Source organism: Rhamphochromis sp. 'chilingali' (assembly GCF_963969265.1).
Source record: "Rhamphochromis sp. 'chilingali' genome assembly, chromosome: 6".
Taxonomy (NCBI): domain Eukaryota; kingdom Metazoa; phylum Chordata; class Actinopteri; order Cichliformes; family Cichlidae; genus Rhamphochromis; species Rhamphochromis sp. 'chilingali'.
The window spans coordinates 22,047,296-22,064,986 of NC_137933.1; the positions used below are offsets into that span (position 1 = coordinate 22,047,296).

At 38.0% G+C, this 17,691-nt stretch overlaps 1 protein-coding gene across 3 annotated transcripts in view; it reads right to left on the reverse strand.

Moving 5' to 3' along the window:
* The window catches only part of stk33 (serine/threonine kinase 33), a 15,100-nt gene extending 2,766 nt beyond the window's left edge, over nt 1-12,334 (reverse strand). The window contains exons 1-13 of one of the 3 annotated variants that reach the window (XM_080884230.1): nt 12,265-12,334; nt 8,493-8,625; nt 7,437-7,553; nt 6,824-6,937; nt 6,593-6,697; nt 6,277-6,415; nt 3,749-3,831; nt 3,060-3,147; nt 1,229-1,304; nt 1,037-1,149; nt 819-904; nt 672-744; nt 170-315 (exon numbers count right to left, since the gene is read on the reverse strand). In XM_080884230.1, the coding sequence (XP_080740356.1) occupies nt 170-315; nt 672-744; nt 819-904; nt 1,037-1,149; nt 1,229-1,304; nt 3,060-3,147; nt 3,749-3,831; nt 6,277-6,415; nt 6,593-6,697; nt 6,824-6,937; nt 7,437-7,553; nt 8,493-8,501 (1,149 nt within the window). In that variant the 5' untranslated portion in view covers nt 8,502-8,625; nt 12,265-12,334. The remainder of the gene's footprint in view (nt 1-169; nt 316-671; nt 745-818; nt 905-1,036; nt 1,150-1,228; nt 1,305-3,059; nt 3,148-3,748; nt 3,832-6,276; nt 6,416-6,592; nt 6,698-6,823; nt 6,938-7,436; nt 7,554-8,492; nt 8,626-12,264) is intronic. The other 2 variants (XM_080884229.1, XM_080884231.1) reach the window with 2 other exon arrangements.
* Nucleotides 12,335-17,691: the final 5,357 nt, after the last annotated feature.

The following is a 17,691-nucleotide window of genomic DNA, read 5'->3' on the forward strand; positions in this document are numbered from 1 at the left end:
GAAAGTGGGGTGTTTAATAGTGAGTGATACAAAACCTACATTAATCACATATAGCACTTAAGTAGATAATAAGAGACCTTAAGAAACACACATTTGGGGTCCTAAAACACATACATAGGCAAGTAATGTGAAAATGTTGAGAGAGCTGTGCTAAAGAGAAACACATTACCAGTTTAGTGGATGTGGAAGATATGTCAGAGCTGCTGTGTCTCATGCAGTTGCTGTTAGTTTCTGCTGAAAATGCCGGGTGGACCGGGACTGAGTCCAGGTTTGCCTCAGAAGTGATGAAGGGTGAAACTTCTGAAGTCTTATTTCCTGTTTTGGAAGTTTTTTTAGCAACATCTACATTAGGTAGATTCACATGCCTTTGGTTTATCACTGTCATCTGTTTCTTTATAGTCTATGCTAAATGAAAACAAATGCCTCACATTTAAATATTACATTACTAAGTCAATATCACTGCCTTGGCCTTATTTGGCAACTTTTCCAGATCCATTTATACTGTGACCTGCATGTCTGCTCAATTATATATCAGGAGAACTCAAATATAGTAATCAGCATATTAAACTACAGCTTATCAAATGATAGCAACAGTACTAATAAAGTGATCAAATCAAAATCAAAATGATCAAGTGATGACTTGGAAGATTTAATTTAATCTTCATTATTACTTTCTTCCTGCTCCAGGTACTGACGCATCATCTCCAGCACATTGGGTGGTACAACAGGCATAGTAGAGTCACCCTGTTTGACAAAGCGCACTATAAGAGCTCTTCATGCGACTTATCTGAAGTTCATGAATGCTGAAAGTGCCTTACTGTAATCCAGGGGTTCTCTAGTAGCTGATTAGCAGACATTCGGTATGCGGGGTCCACCTTCAGTAGGCAAGTCAAAAGATTTTTAGCTGTTGAGACAGACTCAAGACGATCAGTGAGTGTTCGTAATACCAACCTGCCCAGTAAAACTGCACATATGAAGCATTTGCGCTGCTACTTTATATTACCATAAGAATGTGATTAAGATCATGAAGTGTTACCTGCATCACTGACTGAGGCCCAGATGGGTTGAGAAAATTTGACTCCAGTGTTCATTATCTTCTTAAGTAGGTTTTTCCTTGTTTTGGAGACAAATGGAGGTTCTCCACACAGTCTACAGGGACACATACCTCAGACATGTACACTCATGAATCGTGTACATGTATAAAAATAGTACGTGTGCGCCTACTTACAACATATACATAATGACTCCTATGCTCCACACGTCGCACCACTGGGTATAACCTCGACCGCTCATCATTTCAGGGGCTGGCAACAACACAAATGCACAAATGTATGACTTGGTCTGCATGAGCTACAGAAATTTGTGGTGGAAAACCACTTTGTTAAATGATGTTTTTTAGCACCAGCAGCGCTGCTGAGCCCCATTTCAATAAGTTAACACTATAATAATGTGTGTGTTATGTTTTGTCACCATATTTGCAAGGACACATACACATGCAAGCTGAGTGACACACAAGGTGAAAGTGCAAAACCACAGTTAGAGGTAGTAATGAGCCATAAAAGTTAGAGATGAATACATAAAGGTGGAGGAGGCTCATCTTTTGAATATATTATTATATATTTTTAATATATAATGATTTATATCTTTTGTAATGTATTTTAAATTATATGCTGGATCTACAAAACATCCTTTGTGCAACCATGAAACACTCCAGAGACATATTTATATGCTGAGAAAGTAACAAAATGACAGAAGGAATTTGCAGGCATATAGCCCAGCACATAATTGAACAATTATACCAAACAGGTGCTAATGAATCAAATCATTAACGTGGCTAAACCAAAACCATTAACTGTAACAGAAACAGCTGTGTAGGAAGGATTAAAGTGGCTGATACCCTGACATAATAAAAAGGTAAGGATTCTGAAACAGTGACAGTTCGAGCTAAAAATCTTTAACCGTGAAACAAAATGAGCCTCAGCAGGAAGACAGAAGGTGGTCAGCCTGCAATGCTTGGTCTCTCACAGGCCAACATTTTGTGGCAAACAGGTTTTTCTGGACGTGTAGTCCAAGATCATCTGTAGAACCACACAGAAACGGTTACGGTTCAAAACAAAGAGGCAAGCCAAGGAAATAGAGTGCAGCAAACAATTGATGCATTAAGTTAACATTACAATCTGAGGATTTTCCAGCATTGCCGTCATGGAAGACTTCCAGCCAAATAGCCAATCCTCTGATGTAAAGACAAAGCCAAGTTAACTCACGTATGCAGAAAAACACGAGATGTGGGGTACAGAAATGGAAGAGCAGGTGCTTTGGGACAAGTCATAACCTGAAATATTTGGCTCCAAGAGGAGGCGGTTTAGTCGTCTGAGTGTTAACAAGGACCTGAGAAGTCCTGGCATTAAACATCATCAAGAATAAATTTAATTTGTCCCAGACTGAGTACCTCAAACGTACAACCAAAGTTCTAAAGATAAAAATTCTCCTAATATCTTTGATAATAAAAGGAATGAAGGGACACAATCCCAGAAAACGCTGATCTTAGTATCACAGAGTAAGTCAAGGATTACCAAAGAGAAAGTGGCAGCTGAGGAAGCATAAATTCACTGAAAGACTGGCAATAACTTTATTCCAACTTTTACAAACAGTTAAAGTGAAAATCTGCCTGTAGAAGAATCGGTACTTTTTAAAGGCATAGGGACACCACAGTTTGTATCCCGTTAAGTTAAAAGATAAATATTACTTTTGAAAGCATGACCACTTTACTGGTTTTTTCACAAGGACTAATAGCTTTTACACTGCATTGTAGATATAAGTATATAATAGCATATTTAGTCATAACATTTAACAATATACTTTTTATATAAAAACAAAAACAGCATTTTACAGTCCATTTATGAATTTTGCAGTCTGTATTTAAACTTAAAAATGTCATAAAAATACTTTGGCGCCCTCAGTGGTAGAATCAAAAACAGGAGTGATCTCTGCTACTCTGTTCATCCGCACTGTCATCGTGTTGGTCAACTAGCATGCTGCAGAAGATCCAAATATCTTACCCATATAGATAAGGGTCCCACAGGCGTGTGTCATTATGTTTTCGATCCCGACACCACCTGTCTTCACCGATAATCCAAAGTCTGCCACCTAGGTGGAGAACAGCACTTAGGAAAAAGGTGTCACAAATAAACATGATTCAGTCATGCTGACAAAATCCATATTAGATTCTTTCTTAAAGGTGCTTCAGTAAGGAGCTAGGCAAGTAACATCAATACAAGCCGACACTATACAGAATTTTTCTAGGGGAAAAAAAAATCGCAATACTTGCAAAGTTTAAAAAAAAGAAACTACTCTGAAAAACAATTTATGCTCTGCTATGACAAAACTTTCTAACAACATGTACTATAAGTGTGTTAGTGTATGTGCAGCCAAAGACAAAGACAATCCTGGCCTTGTTTTAACTCATACACCAGGTATCTGCTTTGTCTGGCTCGCCATCAATACAAGCAACATGCTGTGCTCAGCATGTCATCTGTTTAAAGACGCAGTTTAGACTCCATTTGTAAAGGTGGACTATAAAGGAAGACCAGAGGGAGACTATCATAATGAGATAGTATTTAAAGCCTTTATTAACTATAGAGGAGACAGTGGGCGAGGAGAAGGCGCCTATTTGAGGCTTTTTCTCAGTGTGGCAGAGAATGGATAAGATGCATTTATGGAAAGCTCTCAGTTTGGTTCAACATTTTACCTTGACATCGATTTTGTCACCATCCTTATCAGGAGAATTTTTCACAAGAATGTTCTCAAGTTTCAAGTCCCTGTGTACAATATCTGTAGGATGTGAAGAAACAGGAAATTTTACACGGACATAAAAGCTTCAAATATTTTTATATATATTTACAGGATTAGGTGCTGCAATAAATATCTCAATCATTTTTTTTTTTTAAATTAGAAGTAGACCAGTGGTTGCTTAATGATGAGACCAGTGATAACTATTTAACTTTTCATGAGTCATAGATAAAACATCAATCCCAACATAATTATTGTAATATTACCTGTGCAAAAGGCAAAAACAAAAATGTGGCTGCATTTTGGAGGTTACCTGCATTTTCTAAGTAGTTAATGCTAGTAAAGCAGGGGGCAAATGTCCCCAAAGGGAGTTATAAATACTAACTTAACTAAGCAGATTCATGGGTTGGGCCAGTGGAACATGACAAAACCTTTATGTTAATATTTTGACTTCTTGTGTTGAATTATAAGCCAAGAATTGAAGAAGCGAACAAGAGAAAAATACATATGTAGCCTTTCATCAAGGTATAACTTTATGGTCAGTCACTAGAATAAATTACATGTTCCATACATGCTAACACAGTTATGTTTTTCCTGCTTACAGCAGACCAGGCTGAAGGGCCTTGTTAACTTAGCACAGAGAGGGAAGGCAGGAGGAAAAATACAATTTGCCCTGGGCAGTCCTATTCAGTGCACTATTTGAAGCAACCAATTATACAATGCAACAGTGCTGATGGTGTGTGAAAGGTAAGTTAGAACAAATGATGTGCCCAAAACAAACACCTGAAAATGTTTTTTTTTCTTTTGTCTATTTAACATTTTTTTGGTATGGTAATTATTTTTCTTTAAAGTGCTTTCTGTCACCTGAACTCTCAATTTCTTTTTTCAGTTACGTAACAATTATACACACACTAAAACAGAAGTACCAGTTGTTAAATACACTACTTAGTTCTGCTTTTTTTCTAGTTACTTAATGAAATACTAGTGCAAAGAAATTAATTTCGAACTATAAACTACACAATATAAGGTTTGGTGCATTTAATTCCATTAAGGAATAAGAACAATAAGGAACAATACAGTTCACAGATCCACACAGCAAGCAACTACCAGTGATGCGGGAACCAGAGACCACTGCTGAGGTGAAGTGGGCAGCTTATTTGTTAAAATTTTCTCAGCTTCAAAGCGAGTGATTGAGGAGACTACCAATAAGACAGAAGCATACCACTGACTGACATATGAGGGGTAATTCATTCGAGGCAGGCAGTGGGCAATTACTTTTTCCAAGGGGCAACATGAGAAACTGGGACAGTTTTGGACAGTCGCACCAATAAGATAAGATAAGATAAGATATGATAAGATAACCTTTATTAGTCCCACATGTGGGAAATTTGTTTTGTCACAGCAGGAAGTGGACAGTGCAAAAGTTATGAGGCAAAAATTAGAATACAATAAGAATAAATACAGTACACAACTGTACAGAATAGAATAAAATACTATATACAGTAGAATAAAATAAAATAAATATACAATAAGATAAAAATAGAATACAAATACAAATACTATATACAACTGAGTAAAAATACAACGATGACAGAAAGGATTATTGCACTTAGTATTATTGCATATGTATGGATGTGTGTGCTTGATCAGTTAAAGTCTTTATTATGGAGTCTGACAGCAGTGGGGAGGAAAGACCTGCGAAATCTCTCCGTTAGATGAACTAAACTCTGCTCAATATTAACTTTATATCTTCAGAAGCTTATTGGCGTGGCCCACCCCAACAGTCCCAGTTTCTCATGTGGCCCATGGGGAGCAATAATTGCCCACCCCTGCACTAGAGTGTTTCCTAGACAATCAGAGCCTGGTATGTCCGCTAGCGACAAGCGAATCACTTCCTGTGTGGACGCCCCTTAATGTGCCGATGGTACATTAAGGGGCGTCAGAAAAAATGTGATCTACAAATTTAAGCCAAGTTATGCAACTTGTCATTTGACAAAGAAAGGTTTCTGGAGAGCTCATTCTCATTACTATCATTAATAAAAATGAAGCCGAAGAACACCACCACAAAAGGACTTTCCATGTGAAAAACTCCTGTTAATTAGTATTGTTCCCTAGTTTGTTCTACATTAGTCATTAGCCACATGAAATGATGCCTCATTACCAAGAACTGTCCTAAATTACCTCTAACCTCAGATTTTACCAAAGGGGAAACAGCATTTCCAAATAAATGGTTTAATTAAAATGTTTATTTCCTGGCAGCTGGGCATTACTGCCATTTTATCAAAATAAGACACCTTGCTACAGTGACTGAAAGCCCTAATGGCAAGGAATATCACATCATTGAGGGCAAAAACAATTTGAATACAATAATGGCATTATAGCACCAGTATAAATTAACTGAAGCACAATTCATTCAAAACACAGGCTGAACTACATTTTTGACAGTATAATTAGCATAGATTAGATCAATCTAGAAAATGACGTTACCTCTTTTATGAAGGTGCACAACAGCATCAGCTAAACTACAGATTATATCCCTCGTCTCGTCCTCTGTGAAGAACTTTTTCCGCTGCAACAGCTCCCTCAGATCACCCCCTTTGCACAGCTCAGTAACCAAATAAATCATCTAGAAACGAGAAGATAAATGCATCTTACTATACAGTCAATTTGTGTGTTCATCAGTAATATTTATGCAGAGCGGCATGCAGCAATAGACACAGTGATATGTTACATGCATTACATTCACCCACTCACTTAATTATGCTAATTTTGAGTTTGTGATTTAAAGGATAGCAACGCTTACCGTGGTCGAGCGGTAGACTGCCTCAAGATGTATTATGTGCGCATGATTCATTTGTTTGAGAAGGTTTATTTCGTTATCCACCATTTCTACTTTCGAACTTCCTGCCTAATGCAACAGAAAGTCAAATCACAGCTGGATTTGTTACCCTCCAAATATAAACTTCCCTTATTAGTGCAACTTTTTAAACACATTAAAAAACAGGCTTCCTCGAGGGATGCCAAACACACTCACCGGTGGTCTGCAAAACGTCTTAATGGCCCATTTTGTCTGTGTCTCTATGTGGGTGGCTTCATAAACAACTCCAAAGGCACCTTGACCCAATTTATTTTCAAATTTATAAATTTCCTATGGGCACAAAAATACTAGAAAACATTAATACATTTGTAATATCCATCTGCTCACCGTCAGTCATATACAGCAGAGGATTTCCCCCGAGCAGGTGTTGAAGACCTCAGGATCATTTCACTGTTGTTTTTCAAAAACATTATGTCCTAACTTAAGACCTGAATTGCAAAGTTGTGAAGCCCTCTGAAGGAAAAAAAACACACCAGTCTCTGGAGCCGCAGAATATAGTATTTTTAATCAAGTTACAAATGATTAAGTTGCTGCTGCAGTTCGCTCAATCTCAGGTCTAATTAACTTGATTGTTATCTGTGTGCACGCAAGACTGAGCACTGGCTGCTTTGGATTTAGAAAAGTGAGCAGTGAAATTAACCAATGAAGGAGGCTATACAGCAGCAAAGTGGAGTTTGGTTTTCTAATGCTGCACATAGTGTGTAAAACAGATGTCATCAAAGACTAGGTTTTACTTTGTCAGTGGGATCGTGTTACAGGATCAACATACCCTGATGTCTCCATCATTTTTCAGCCGCATATCTAGCACATTCCTCTCCGACGTGCATCTACTGGTCCGCACAGACTTCAGGTTCATATCTAGTCCACTAACATCTCCTTTTGTCATCTACAGAAGGAAGGAGAAGGCAGTCATAATCTTTCTTGAATTGGCATGCGTATAAAAAAAAATTCATTCTTAACTGACGAGCAGCTGTAATCCTTTGGCTAATCAATTTTTTTAAAATACTAAAATCTGTCAAATTTGTCAAATATTGGTATTACAGCAGGTTTTTCTAAAACAAATAAAAAAAGCAAAGTGATTTTTATATTGTTTTATCTTAAAATCCCAACATCATAACAAGATTATTTTTCATCTTCTAGTCAGTCAAGAAAAGTAATAGCTTTCCTTCATGATCCAGTTTGCCATCATTCCTAATCATTACAGCCCAATCAATCCTTGGCAACCATGTTTCTAAACCCTAAGGCATTACATGTGTCGTGGTAAGAAGGCTTAAAAATAAGGAAATGCTGAGAGACACATAAATATTCTCCAACGCAAGAAATTATCACTGCTAGTTTCAAGCAAGTGTCAACGATTACGTTTATTTTTTAAGCTTCAGCTACTAATGCTGTAGACATTTTTAAAAGTTTCCTAATGACTTTAATTCCAAAAGTCTGGTGTTCAAATAGTGTACAGAATTACTAAAACTTTACTTCTCCCAGTCTAAGTTGTCGCCTTTTTTTCTGGTTTATGGTTTATGACCAAAACTCTTGTCTCTGTCTGAGCCCATATTCACTTTAAGCACAATTTACCCAGCTTGAAAAACAGTCTCTAAAGCCAAATTAAATGTAAAGCAATTATCAAGTGATGACTGGGAGCGATGAAGTGGATCCACCACACGCACAGCAATTAATTATTAACAAGGAAGTGGTGTCTTTAACCTCTTCACTCTGATGCATTATTTTAGCCCTGACAGGGCTCTCATAACAGGCCTGTCTCTCCCATTTTCTCCTGTCTATTTTCCAATCAAAAATGATTGTGACAGCCTCTGGAAATTCCAGTCACCTCAATCATAGCTCATTTGTGGAGACAGCAGCATGTGATGAGTGTATCACTGAGGACTTGAGGAGACTGGAGGAGGGTCTCAGCTCCTCAGGTATCTCCCAGACAGAGGTGACTGGTCCTTGGCCCCAGATCTCTGATGCAAAGGAAATAGGATATCAAGTTCATGTTCAGGTTAGGGTGAGAGGTCTGACCTTAAAAGGGTCACAGACACAGGTCTTGAATTGCTTTAAGCCTTGTGTGCCTATCTAGAATATCTATACCTGTGATTCTAACAATTCAATTGAAATGCATGACTTACTTAAATCTGTTTGTTTTTTTAAACTTAAAGTCAAAAACAATTCAACAATACAAACCCAAACTAAGGGCCTTAAAGGAGCAAAGAAAAGAACCGAAGAGAATTAAAGTAAAGACAAGCACTGTACCGCCACCTCTCCCATCAAGATTTTTTTTAAATGTAAAACATAAATGCATCTGACAAAAGCTACAAATTGCCTCCATTGAGGAAATTCACTGAGAGGTTGTGCTCTTTAGTGAAACAGCCACTGACAACACTGAAGAATTGCTAATGGAGTGGCAAAGACATGGTCATTTAGTGGCTTGCAAAGCATGGCCACTTGTGTTTGTTGCATGACCAAATTGCTGGAAATACAATTGGGATTTGAACCACTCTGCAGTGGTGGGGAAGAAGTGTGCCCCTGTGCCACCTGTGTACCTAAAATGTTTTCCATTAAGGCTACGTCTTCCTTCCAGCTACCCCTACATCAGTACTTACAAAATGCGAAATTTTGAAACCTCCCTGAAGGCTAGACTCCTTATTTTCCTTTTCTTGACTTGATTAAGAAAGTGCTGGAGTACCACCAAAATCTATGTATGGATCTTCTTTCCAATCTCTATAGCACTGACCCAAGAAAATACACATAATTATTAACTAGAGCCAGTGAGGAAGGAATTGCAGTGATGGCACAAATAACAAGTCTGTTTTCAACCACAGACACACTGACGGGTGAGCAAACATCAGTACACCCTTTTATATTGAATTTGGTCTCATCTCCAGGTTCAGGAGGTAGTAATTAGAGCCCCAGGTCAAGCCCCTACTTGTCCCACCTCTCCATCATTCTGTCAGACAGCAATTTCAGCTTATTTACATAACTAACTAAATATACAAATGTTTTCCAAATATAAGCATGCTATAACAAGCAAAGAGAAAAGACACATAAGGGTTCATTTAAAACCTTTTCCTACTTTTCTCTACTTAAAACAGCTCTTCTTTCATTTATTCATGATCATGTACATGTAGTTTTTCTAACCCATCAGTGTCAATCATATGAAGCAAGGACTCTGCTGAACATAAAAAGCAAGAATAGCCCCTTGCTGTGGGAAATGATATACATAATGATTTTTGTGATCTTATAGACTAAACAACAGATTTAGTTATCTATTAACTGTAGTCAGCCAATACTAGAAATAGTTGGTATAGATTAGCTGTAGCATACTAAAGGTTGATGAGATTGCATGTAAGTGAAAAATGTTGGTAAGCACACAGAAAAACACTTAGCCCTCTCTGTTTGCCCAGACCAATAACATGTTACACATTTCAATTATTGTTTGAGGCCTTTAGAAGTTCATGTTTCTTTAATTGCATAAACTGTAGGAATAAGTTGGACTCAAGCTCTGCGGGACTGCCTCTAGCTGTAACGAGCAGCTGCTTAAATATCGCCTGAAAATCAAACAAAAACAAAATCTTCCTAACTGCAATTAAAATGTACACTGCCATCCGTTTTGCTCGGGCCCCAATATTACATTTTACTCATGTGAAACTTAATCATTTATTGACAGCTTGGCTTTGATGACAAATGATAAACTTCACAGTCCTAATGAAGCGTGGAATTACATTACCTGATGAGGCAAGAAATTGCATGTTTAGAATGCGAATATCCCATCTACTAAGTTATGGAGTGAATCCTAATATTATGCAGAGATAATCAAAGCTTCTGGTCTAAATGCACTACACCAACAACATTAAGCCATTAAAGCACACACCAGACTAACTAAAGGGCAGTAAAATTACACTGTACCTGGCAGCTGATGGACAACAAGACTGACAAATAAAATGGAGGTGCAACTAAGTTGCTGCTCCCTCACTGCAAACAAGAAATGCATGCAGCTTTCCTATAAACAAATCATTTTAAAGCCGCCCCCCCCCTCAAAAAAAAATCCTGCTGTGTTCAATGGTCATGTTTGATAAGTGTCTATTGGCAAGAAAACACGCTTTGCCAAAAGGAAGCAAAAGATCAAATTCTGCCATTTGCTCAGGGCTCTCCACATGTTGCTAGGAGATAAGGGCCAACAAATTCAAATTTTCTCATTGGTTTAATCCTGGTTAAAGCTAATCTCTGCCCTTGCTGGGTTCAGCCTTGGGAAGCTAGGGTGGCAGACGTGTAGGAAAATGTAGGCCAGTGCAGAAACAAGAACACCTCAAATTTACATCGATGAGAAGCCGGAGAAAAGTCACATTCATATTGGAATACACAAATGGCCCCACCTGTCAAATACTAATGTCATAACAGCTTCTACAGTATTCATCTGTTTTTTTAAAAAAAAAAAGAAGCAGTGGGCCTCTTTATGGCCAAATAAAGTTTTAGGACACTTAAAACTACTCCCTTTTACACAGACTGTTTCACATAAGTCAATATGACAACAATAGTACACAAGTGTTATTAATCACATCATTTAAAGCTTTTCTTATTAGTAGCATCTATGTTTCATGTCACCTGCTAAAAAAGTGCTAGCATTTAAATTGTTGTTTGACCGATTAGAATTCAGCAGGTCATTTACATGGATAATGCCGAGTAGAAACTGCGAAGTGACTTTATATATCCAGCTAAAAAAAGAAGTCTTTTTTAAAGAGAGATCTGACCAAAAGGGCAGCAGAAATTTCAACAAATATAACATAAAAGTTCTATAAAGATATTTTAAGCAGCCCTTGATACTTACAAAACATGGCATTTCGTTATTTTATATGGAACCCATTCATAAATGCTGTTTACTACTACTAATTACCAATATAAGCAGACATTAGACATTTAAAAAAAACACACAGAAACGTCTGTAATCACTTTTTGGCACACAATACTATTTCATGTCAAAATGGCTGCAGTTAAAAGGGAATGCCGGGTGGTTTAAAATAAGAGGACAATGTTAAGAGCCAAGAAACATAGTCACTATAACCGCATGAAACACGCATTCAACATCGACTACTCTAAAGTATTGAATAACCGGGTCATTAAAATGAATGTTAAATTATTGTCCTGCTCGGTGTGTAACCTCTGTCATTATACTGCCAGTTAATCTAACACAGAGCCTCAATCCTAACACTTGACGCTTGTAACCAAATGTGCTAGTTAGATAATAACGATAGCTAGTTGAAATCTACAATAATTATATAATTATATATATAATTATATTATATAATTATAATAATAATAATAACTGTGATATCCCAGAAACGGCAGGGAGACATTCGGTATCTAGTAATGTAAAAAATCAGCTACTCCTCGCATAAAAACAGCGCAGAAAGCTTTAAAAAAAAAGTGACTTTTTTAATAAGGTAACGTCTCCCACGGTTACACGTTGTCATGGCAACGAAACGTGAGGTTGCAAAAACGTTTCCTCTTGAGAAGACAGCGTTAAATAAAGGTGACCCCACTCATACACGCACGGCTGTACAGTGTGTACAGTGTTGCGGCTGTAAAATTCACCAAAAGTTTCTTACCTGTTGGAATGAGACATTTTTCATTCAGCAGGTTGTGCTTCACGCGAAAACTTTTTTTTTTTTGGCGAACGACTACGGGAAGCCAAGAGGGACAGAAAGGGAGTTAAAACTCCACTGAGTCAATAGCGAATGCTTCAGGGGCTAGTAGTAGTATTTTTTTTTTTACCTGATGCTTAAAGAGAACCCTATTAATAATGAACCTGACAGAACAAAAGAACAATTCATACCCGGATATTTAAGCATAAGGAGACATGTTTTTTCTTTGCGGCATCTTGAATTTTTCTTGGTTCTTAGTCTCCATCTAGTGGACACATGGAGAGCTTGTCTGGTGAGTTTGAGTTTTAGATTCATTTTGGAATAATTATTCAGGGATGGGCAATTAATGTTTCCCAGGATGCCTGGAACTGGAACTGGTTATAGAGGGCCGCACCAATAGGCTTATAAAGAAATAAAATTGAGCAGAACTGAGTTCGGTGTATTGGTGTGGCCCCTTGGGAAAATGATCTCACATTATGTTTATCATTTTAGATAAGTAAGAAAACATTTATATTAATTATTGTTTAGAGTAAGATCCTAAAAGACACAAGTGGTGAGTAAAGCAAACTTTAGACAGACTTCTTTTTCTTAAACTCTGAGACTTGTTAACTCAGTCAGATGTTAACACGAGCACAACAACCTGACACTAGTGCAGCCTTGCAACCACAATGTGGTTTCTACACTAATATATAGAGCCAGAGTTCCTGTCACATCAGAAAAAAAAGAAAGATCTACTCCAAACTCAGAGCTACAGTCATGTTTTATTTTTTGACATTTCCTTTGGTGTCTGTTGATTTTCATTTGACTCTTTTAAATGTTATTTGAAGGTTGTTTGTTTGTGTTAATTTCCTTTTACACTGAAATCACAAATGGCTTCGTGAGACTCATAATTTGTAGTTGTGCTGGATCCAGGTTCACCCATTTTATCTTGCATTTAGAAATATAAGAATGTTGATGTAATGCAGCTATTTTCTACCCACAGAAATCATGTATTTGAGAGGATATCGCTACAAGAAGTTAGAAAATAATAGTGTGTATACCCCTAACATCCAGCTGTAATACAAATCAAGATAGGGAATCATAGTTCTATCACATACTGTTCCTGTTTGGAAATAATAATTAAAAATGTAAATTTTACTGAATTTTAACAAACTAATTTAACAACTACATTTAAAATGTCATTTGAAATGTTTGAATAAAGATGGTATTCTGAAATGCTTAGCAGATTAGTTCCACATATCTGGTGATGAGTGCAAAAGGCTTGAAGTATCCAATAAGCAGTTTTGTGTGGTAACATGTAATTAGTAACCACTGACTTCCTTCGTTAGGCAGACTTCTGCCTTTTATCTAAGGCATTATTGATCATTTTGGCCATGGACTTGGAGCCACTGTATTCTCTACAGTCTACACAGTGCTTAAGGACCATCACATGATAAATGAGCTTTGTAAAAAGCTTGGCTATCTCCAACTAATTCTCTGCTCCAAACACCTCCTGGAAGTGGCAGCACTCTTTCTGAGCTTGTGCATATCTGCTGAGCAGTCCTGCTCGCTGCTCACTAAGAAGACTGGAACGCCCATAAATGTGCCACGGAAGAATAAAGCAGTTACACAGTAACCAGCAACCCAAGCACTTAAGGTGACTAAGTCCACATTCACAGTTTTGTTTTATTTTTTTACTGCCTCTATGATGTTTAAAATGTGTAATATACTGAACTGCTGCAAACCTACAAAATAATTCAGTAAAATAAAATCCCCAGTATGTTTACTTTATCCATTTACAATTTACATAAACATGCAAGGAAGCACACAGAGGTTATTTGATTTACCCAGTTAATGGAATGCTTTAAGATCCAGTGTGAGTCAGAAGTGTCTTCATCCCTGTGCTCCTGCTCAGATTTACTCTTTCTGGCCACAAACATAAGTGAACTTTGTGCAGGGAATCTCCAAATCAGTGTGTTGGAATGCAGACCATAGCTGACATGATACCACATGGATCCTCACACTGATGGGCTGATTTAAGAAATGGGGCTCATTAGTTCATGAAAGTAAGTCATCCAGCTCAGCTTCAGTAACAGCTAACACCAACAACTACATGTATGGTCACTGACCCAGTGCTGCTTTCCCCTTGGGCCTCAATGATCTGCCACAGGGCACTCTTGGCATACAGGAAGGACATTTGGTCACTTCACAGGCTCCCTCAGGATACACCTGCAGCTTCCTCTTTGACACATCAAAGATCAAATGCAGTATATCATCTACCAACTGATCAGACTACAAAAACGATGAATTTTTAGAAGCATGGATTTCTTTATTGTCCACAAACTGCAAAAATTGTGAAAATTGCTGAGAAACTCGGTAAATCATTTGGCAAAGTGACTGGATGAAAACTGTCTCCCGGTGACCATTGTTTTATAGTATAATCTAGAACAAAAACAAGTCGAAAAATATGAGTGTTTGTTTTAAAAGTAATCAAATCTTAGCCAGTAGCATAAATACAAGTGGAGGGTGAAGCAAAGTAAATGAAAAAGCTCTCTGAGAGGCAGTGAACACAGCATGATGCCAGCTTAGTCAAATTATGGAACAAAGATTACTATATTTACTGTGCATGGTTTCTCAGAGAGGGCAAATAAGCTAATTAATTTAGGCCAGAAGAGAAGAAGATTGAAATTTTATACCCTTCTGCAAACCATCATTCTATTACAGCCTGTAAGATAAACACTGAGTGGTGGTAAAATGTGCACATCGCTGATTCCAAACCCATATGAAACAGACTGTAAAGGAGGTTTTCTTGAGTCACATTAAACTGATATAGTGTATTTCGTTTAGGGCCAACAGAAACAATAAGGAAAACCCATGAGAGTCATATATTATATATCTTTGTATGCTATAACAATATTACTGGTTTAATGAGTATATCAACATAACGACAATGGAAGCACACTCTCCAATAAAATGTTGGAGAATCACCGCAGAACAGCTGGGGAGAATACGATGGTAAAAGAAAGGGAGTCAGTATTTCCCTGCTTCACAAGGCCTGTGACTCTAAATGTGGCACGGTTGTTGGAAAATTGTTGCCTGTTCTAATGAGTCAAACTTCTGCTGTGACGGTTGAGTCAGAAGCAACATGAAAGCATGCGTCTGTCCTGTCTTAAAAAGTGTGAGGACACACTTTGGCCATCTTAGAACTAGTTTTAAACAGCACATCATACATGGGTATTGTTGCTGACCATGTATAGTGTATACATCTATTAAAGTCTGCTTCCAGCTGGATAACACACCATCTCACATAGCTTAACTCAAATCAAGCTGGTTTCTTGAATATAACAGTGGGTACACCGTGCTCAAGTGGCCTCCACAGTTGCCATACTTCAGTCCAATAGAGTACCTTTGGGATGTGGTGCATCGAGAGATTTGCATCATGGACGTGCAGCTGACAAATGAGCAGCAACTGCATGATGCTGTCATGTCAGCCTGGACCAACATCTCTGAGGAATGTTTGAGCATTTTTAACAGTATGATATCTCATTATAAAGCAAAAAGAAGAAGAAGAAGTAGAAGAAATAGCTCAATGCTTACTAACTGTTTCCTATTCTTTTTCTAGAATAGAATGACGGCAGCTGTTTTTGTGGTCAAAAACATGAATGTCATTTCTTGTTAGCTGAAGGTGAGACTCTTTCTGTTAATTCCAGAGAGGGCTAAATAATTCTCACATCACTGTGCTCTAAAGTATTTAGAGTATTTATATTTCATTACATACATTTAATCTGTGATGGGAAGCATAGCAGATAGATTAGATAAATGCACAAACATGTAGTAATTTTCCAGAAAAGAAAGGTTGAGATTGGTGTTTGCTCATCTGCTTTTCCAGCCCCGTTGTTCCTCAGCGGAGCCAACTTGATGATGTTACAAGAGCTAAGTGAGCTGTTAAAACTGTCCCTCTTCCTCTCTCCAGTGTACACAGCCTATCACTGTGCCAGCTGCTCAGACATGCTGTGAGTTGTCTCGCAAACACCGGTGTCCCCTGTGAAAACTCAGTGAAAATCTCTACCACTCTTCAGTTAGTGCTAAAATTTAAGGATTTGGCAGAAAAGTCACGCAACACAATACTGACAAGCAGCCTAAAACAAAGGCAGGACATTTATACCTCTAAGATTATTATGCACAACAGATGATTTGATAAATGTGCTTGTGTCACACAATAAAACCACATCTAATTATGCTTCATCCCATTCAGAAACATCTATCATCACCTTTTGTGAAGCGCCTTTTTACCCGTTACCCCACTTTGTGAACACATTACCTCAACGAGGTGATGTAGGATTTTCACATTAATACCATAGGTGCTACTAAAAAGCTCACACCAGTTCAAATCTCAGTGACCTCGACCTTAAGTTTTCCAAAACTCTTGTCAATGCACATACAGACACATCAGGGGAAGCTTAGAGTTCAATTTCTTACCCAAGGATACTTCAGCATGAGGAGAAGGAGTCGAGAACTGATCGACCTTATTTTCCAATTGGTACGCAACTCACTCTGCCAAGTGAGCTACCGCCACCCTTAAAATGCATCGCCCGGGAATCGAACCCAGCTCGCAAGAATGGGAATCTTGCATGATACCACTACACCAGCGATGCTCGAGATGCACCAACCTTAAAGACTCCTTAAGGCGGATGCGAGGTCTGTGGAATTGTCAGCTCTGAATTTCAGAGTTCTCATAAACAGAATCTATGGCTAACACACACACAGGCACGTTACCAAGACTATAAAATGCCAGCAGATGTTTCCAGGTGTAACGTGCCAGTTAACCTCAGCAAGGCACACAATTTAGATCCCCTCTCTGCCCCCTGCAGCACTAAAAGACTCCAAACTTCCCTGCGTCACTTTCCAGCTCGTGTTTTTCTCTCACTGCATTTCTGTCTGCCATTTTCATTGTTCACCAAAGGTCACAGAAGTGTCTCATTATTATCATGTGATGTTTTACGTGAAGACTGAAGACTGAAAGGTCACAAGCCTTGTTCACAAATAAAACATAGCAAGAGGCCTCCTGACCAAAATAGTGTACATATAACAATTATTGCTGTGTGTGTGTGTGTGTTGGTTAAAAATAAAAAAAACAGACTGATCTCGAGAGGAGGATAAGCAGTGTAATGTAAAAACAGAACTTTCTTCTTTGTTCTTAAAGCACAGGCTTTTTGCAGCAAACTACAAAAGTCACAGAAGTCAAACTGCAACTTGCACCAAGAGGGGGGTTGTTATTTTATTTTTACAACGCTAACACTTTAATGCATCACCAGGGGGCTTCTGTTAAATGTCCTTCTCTCTCCAGGAAACCCTTAAAATCCCTACGATGAATCTCGCCTTCCATTGTCTGATTAAAACTAAAACAAATAT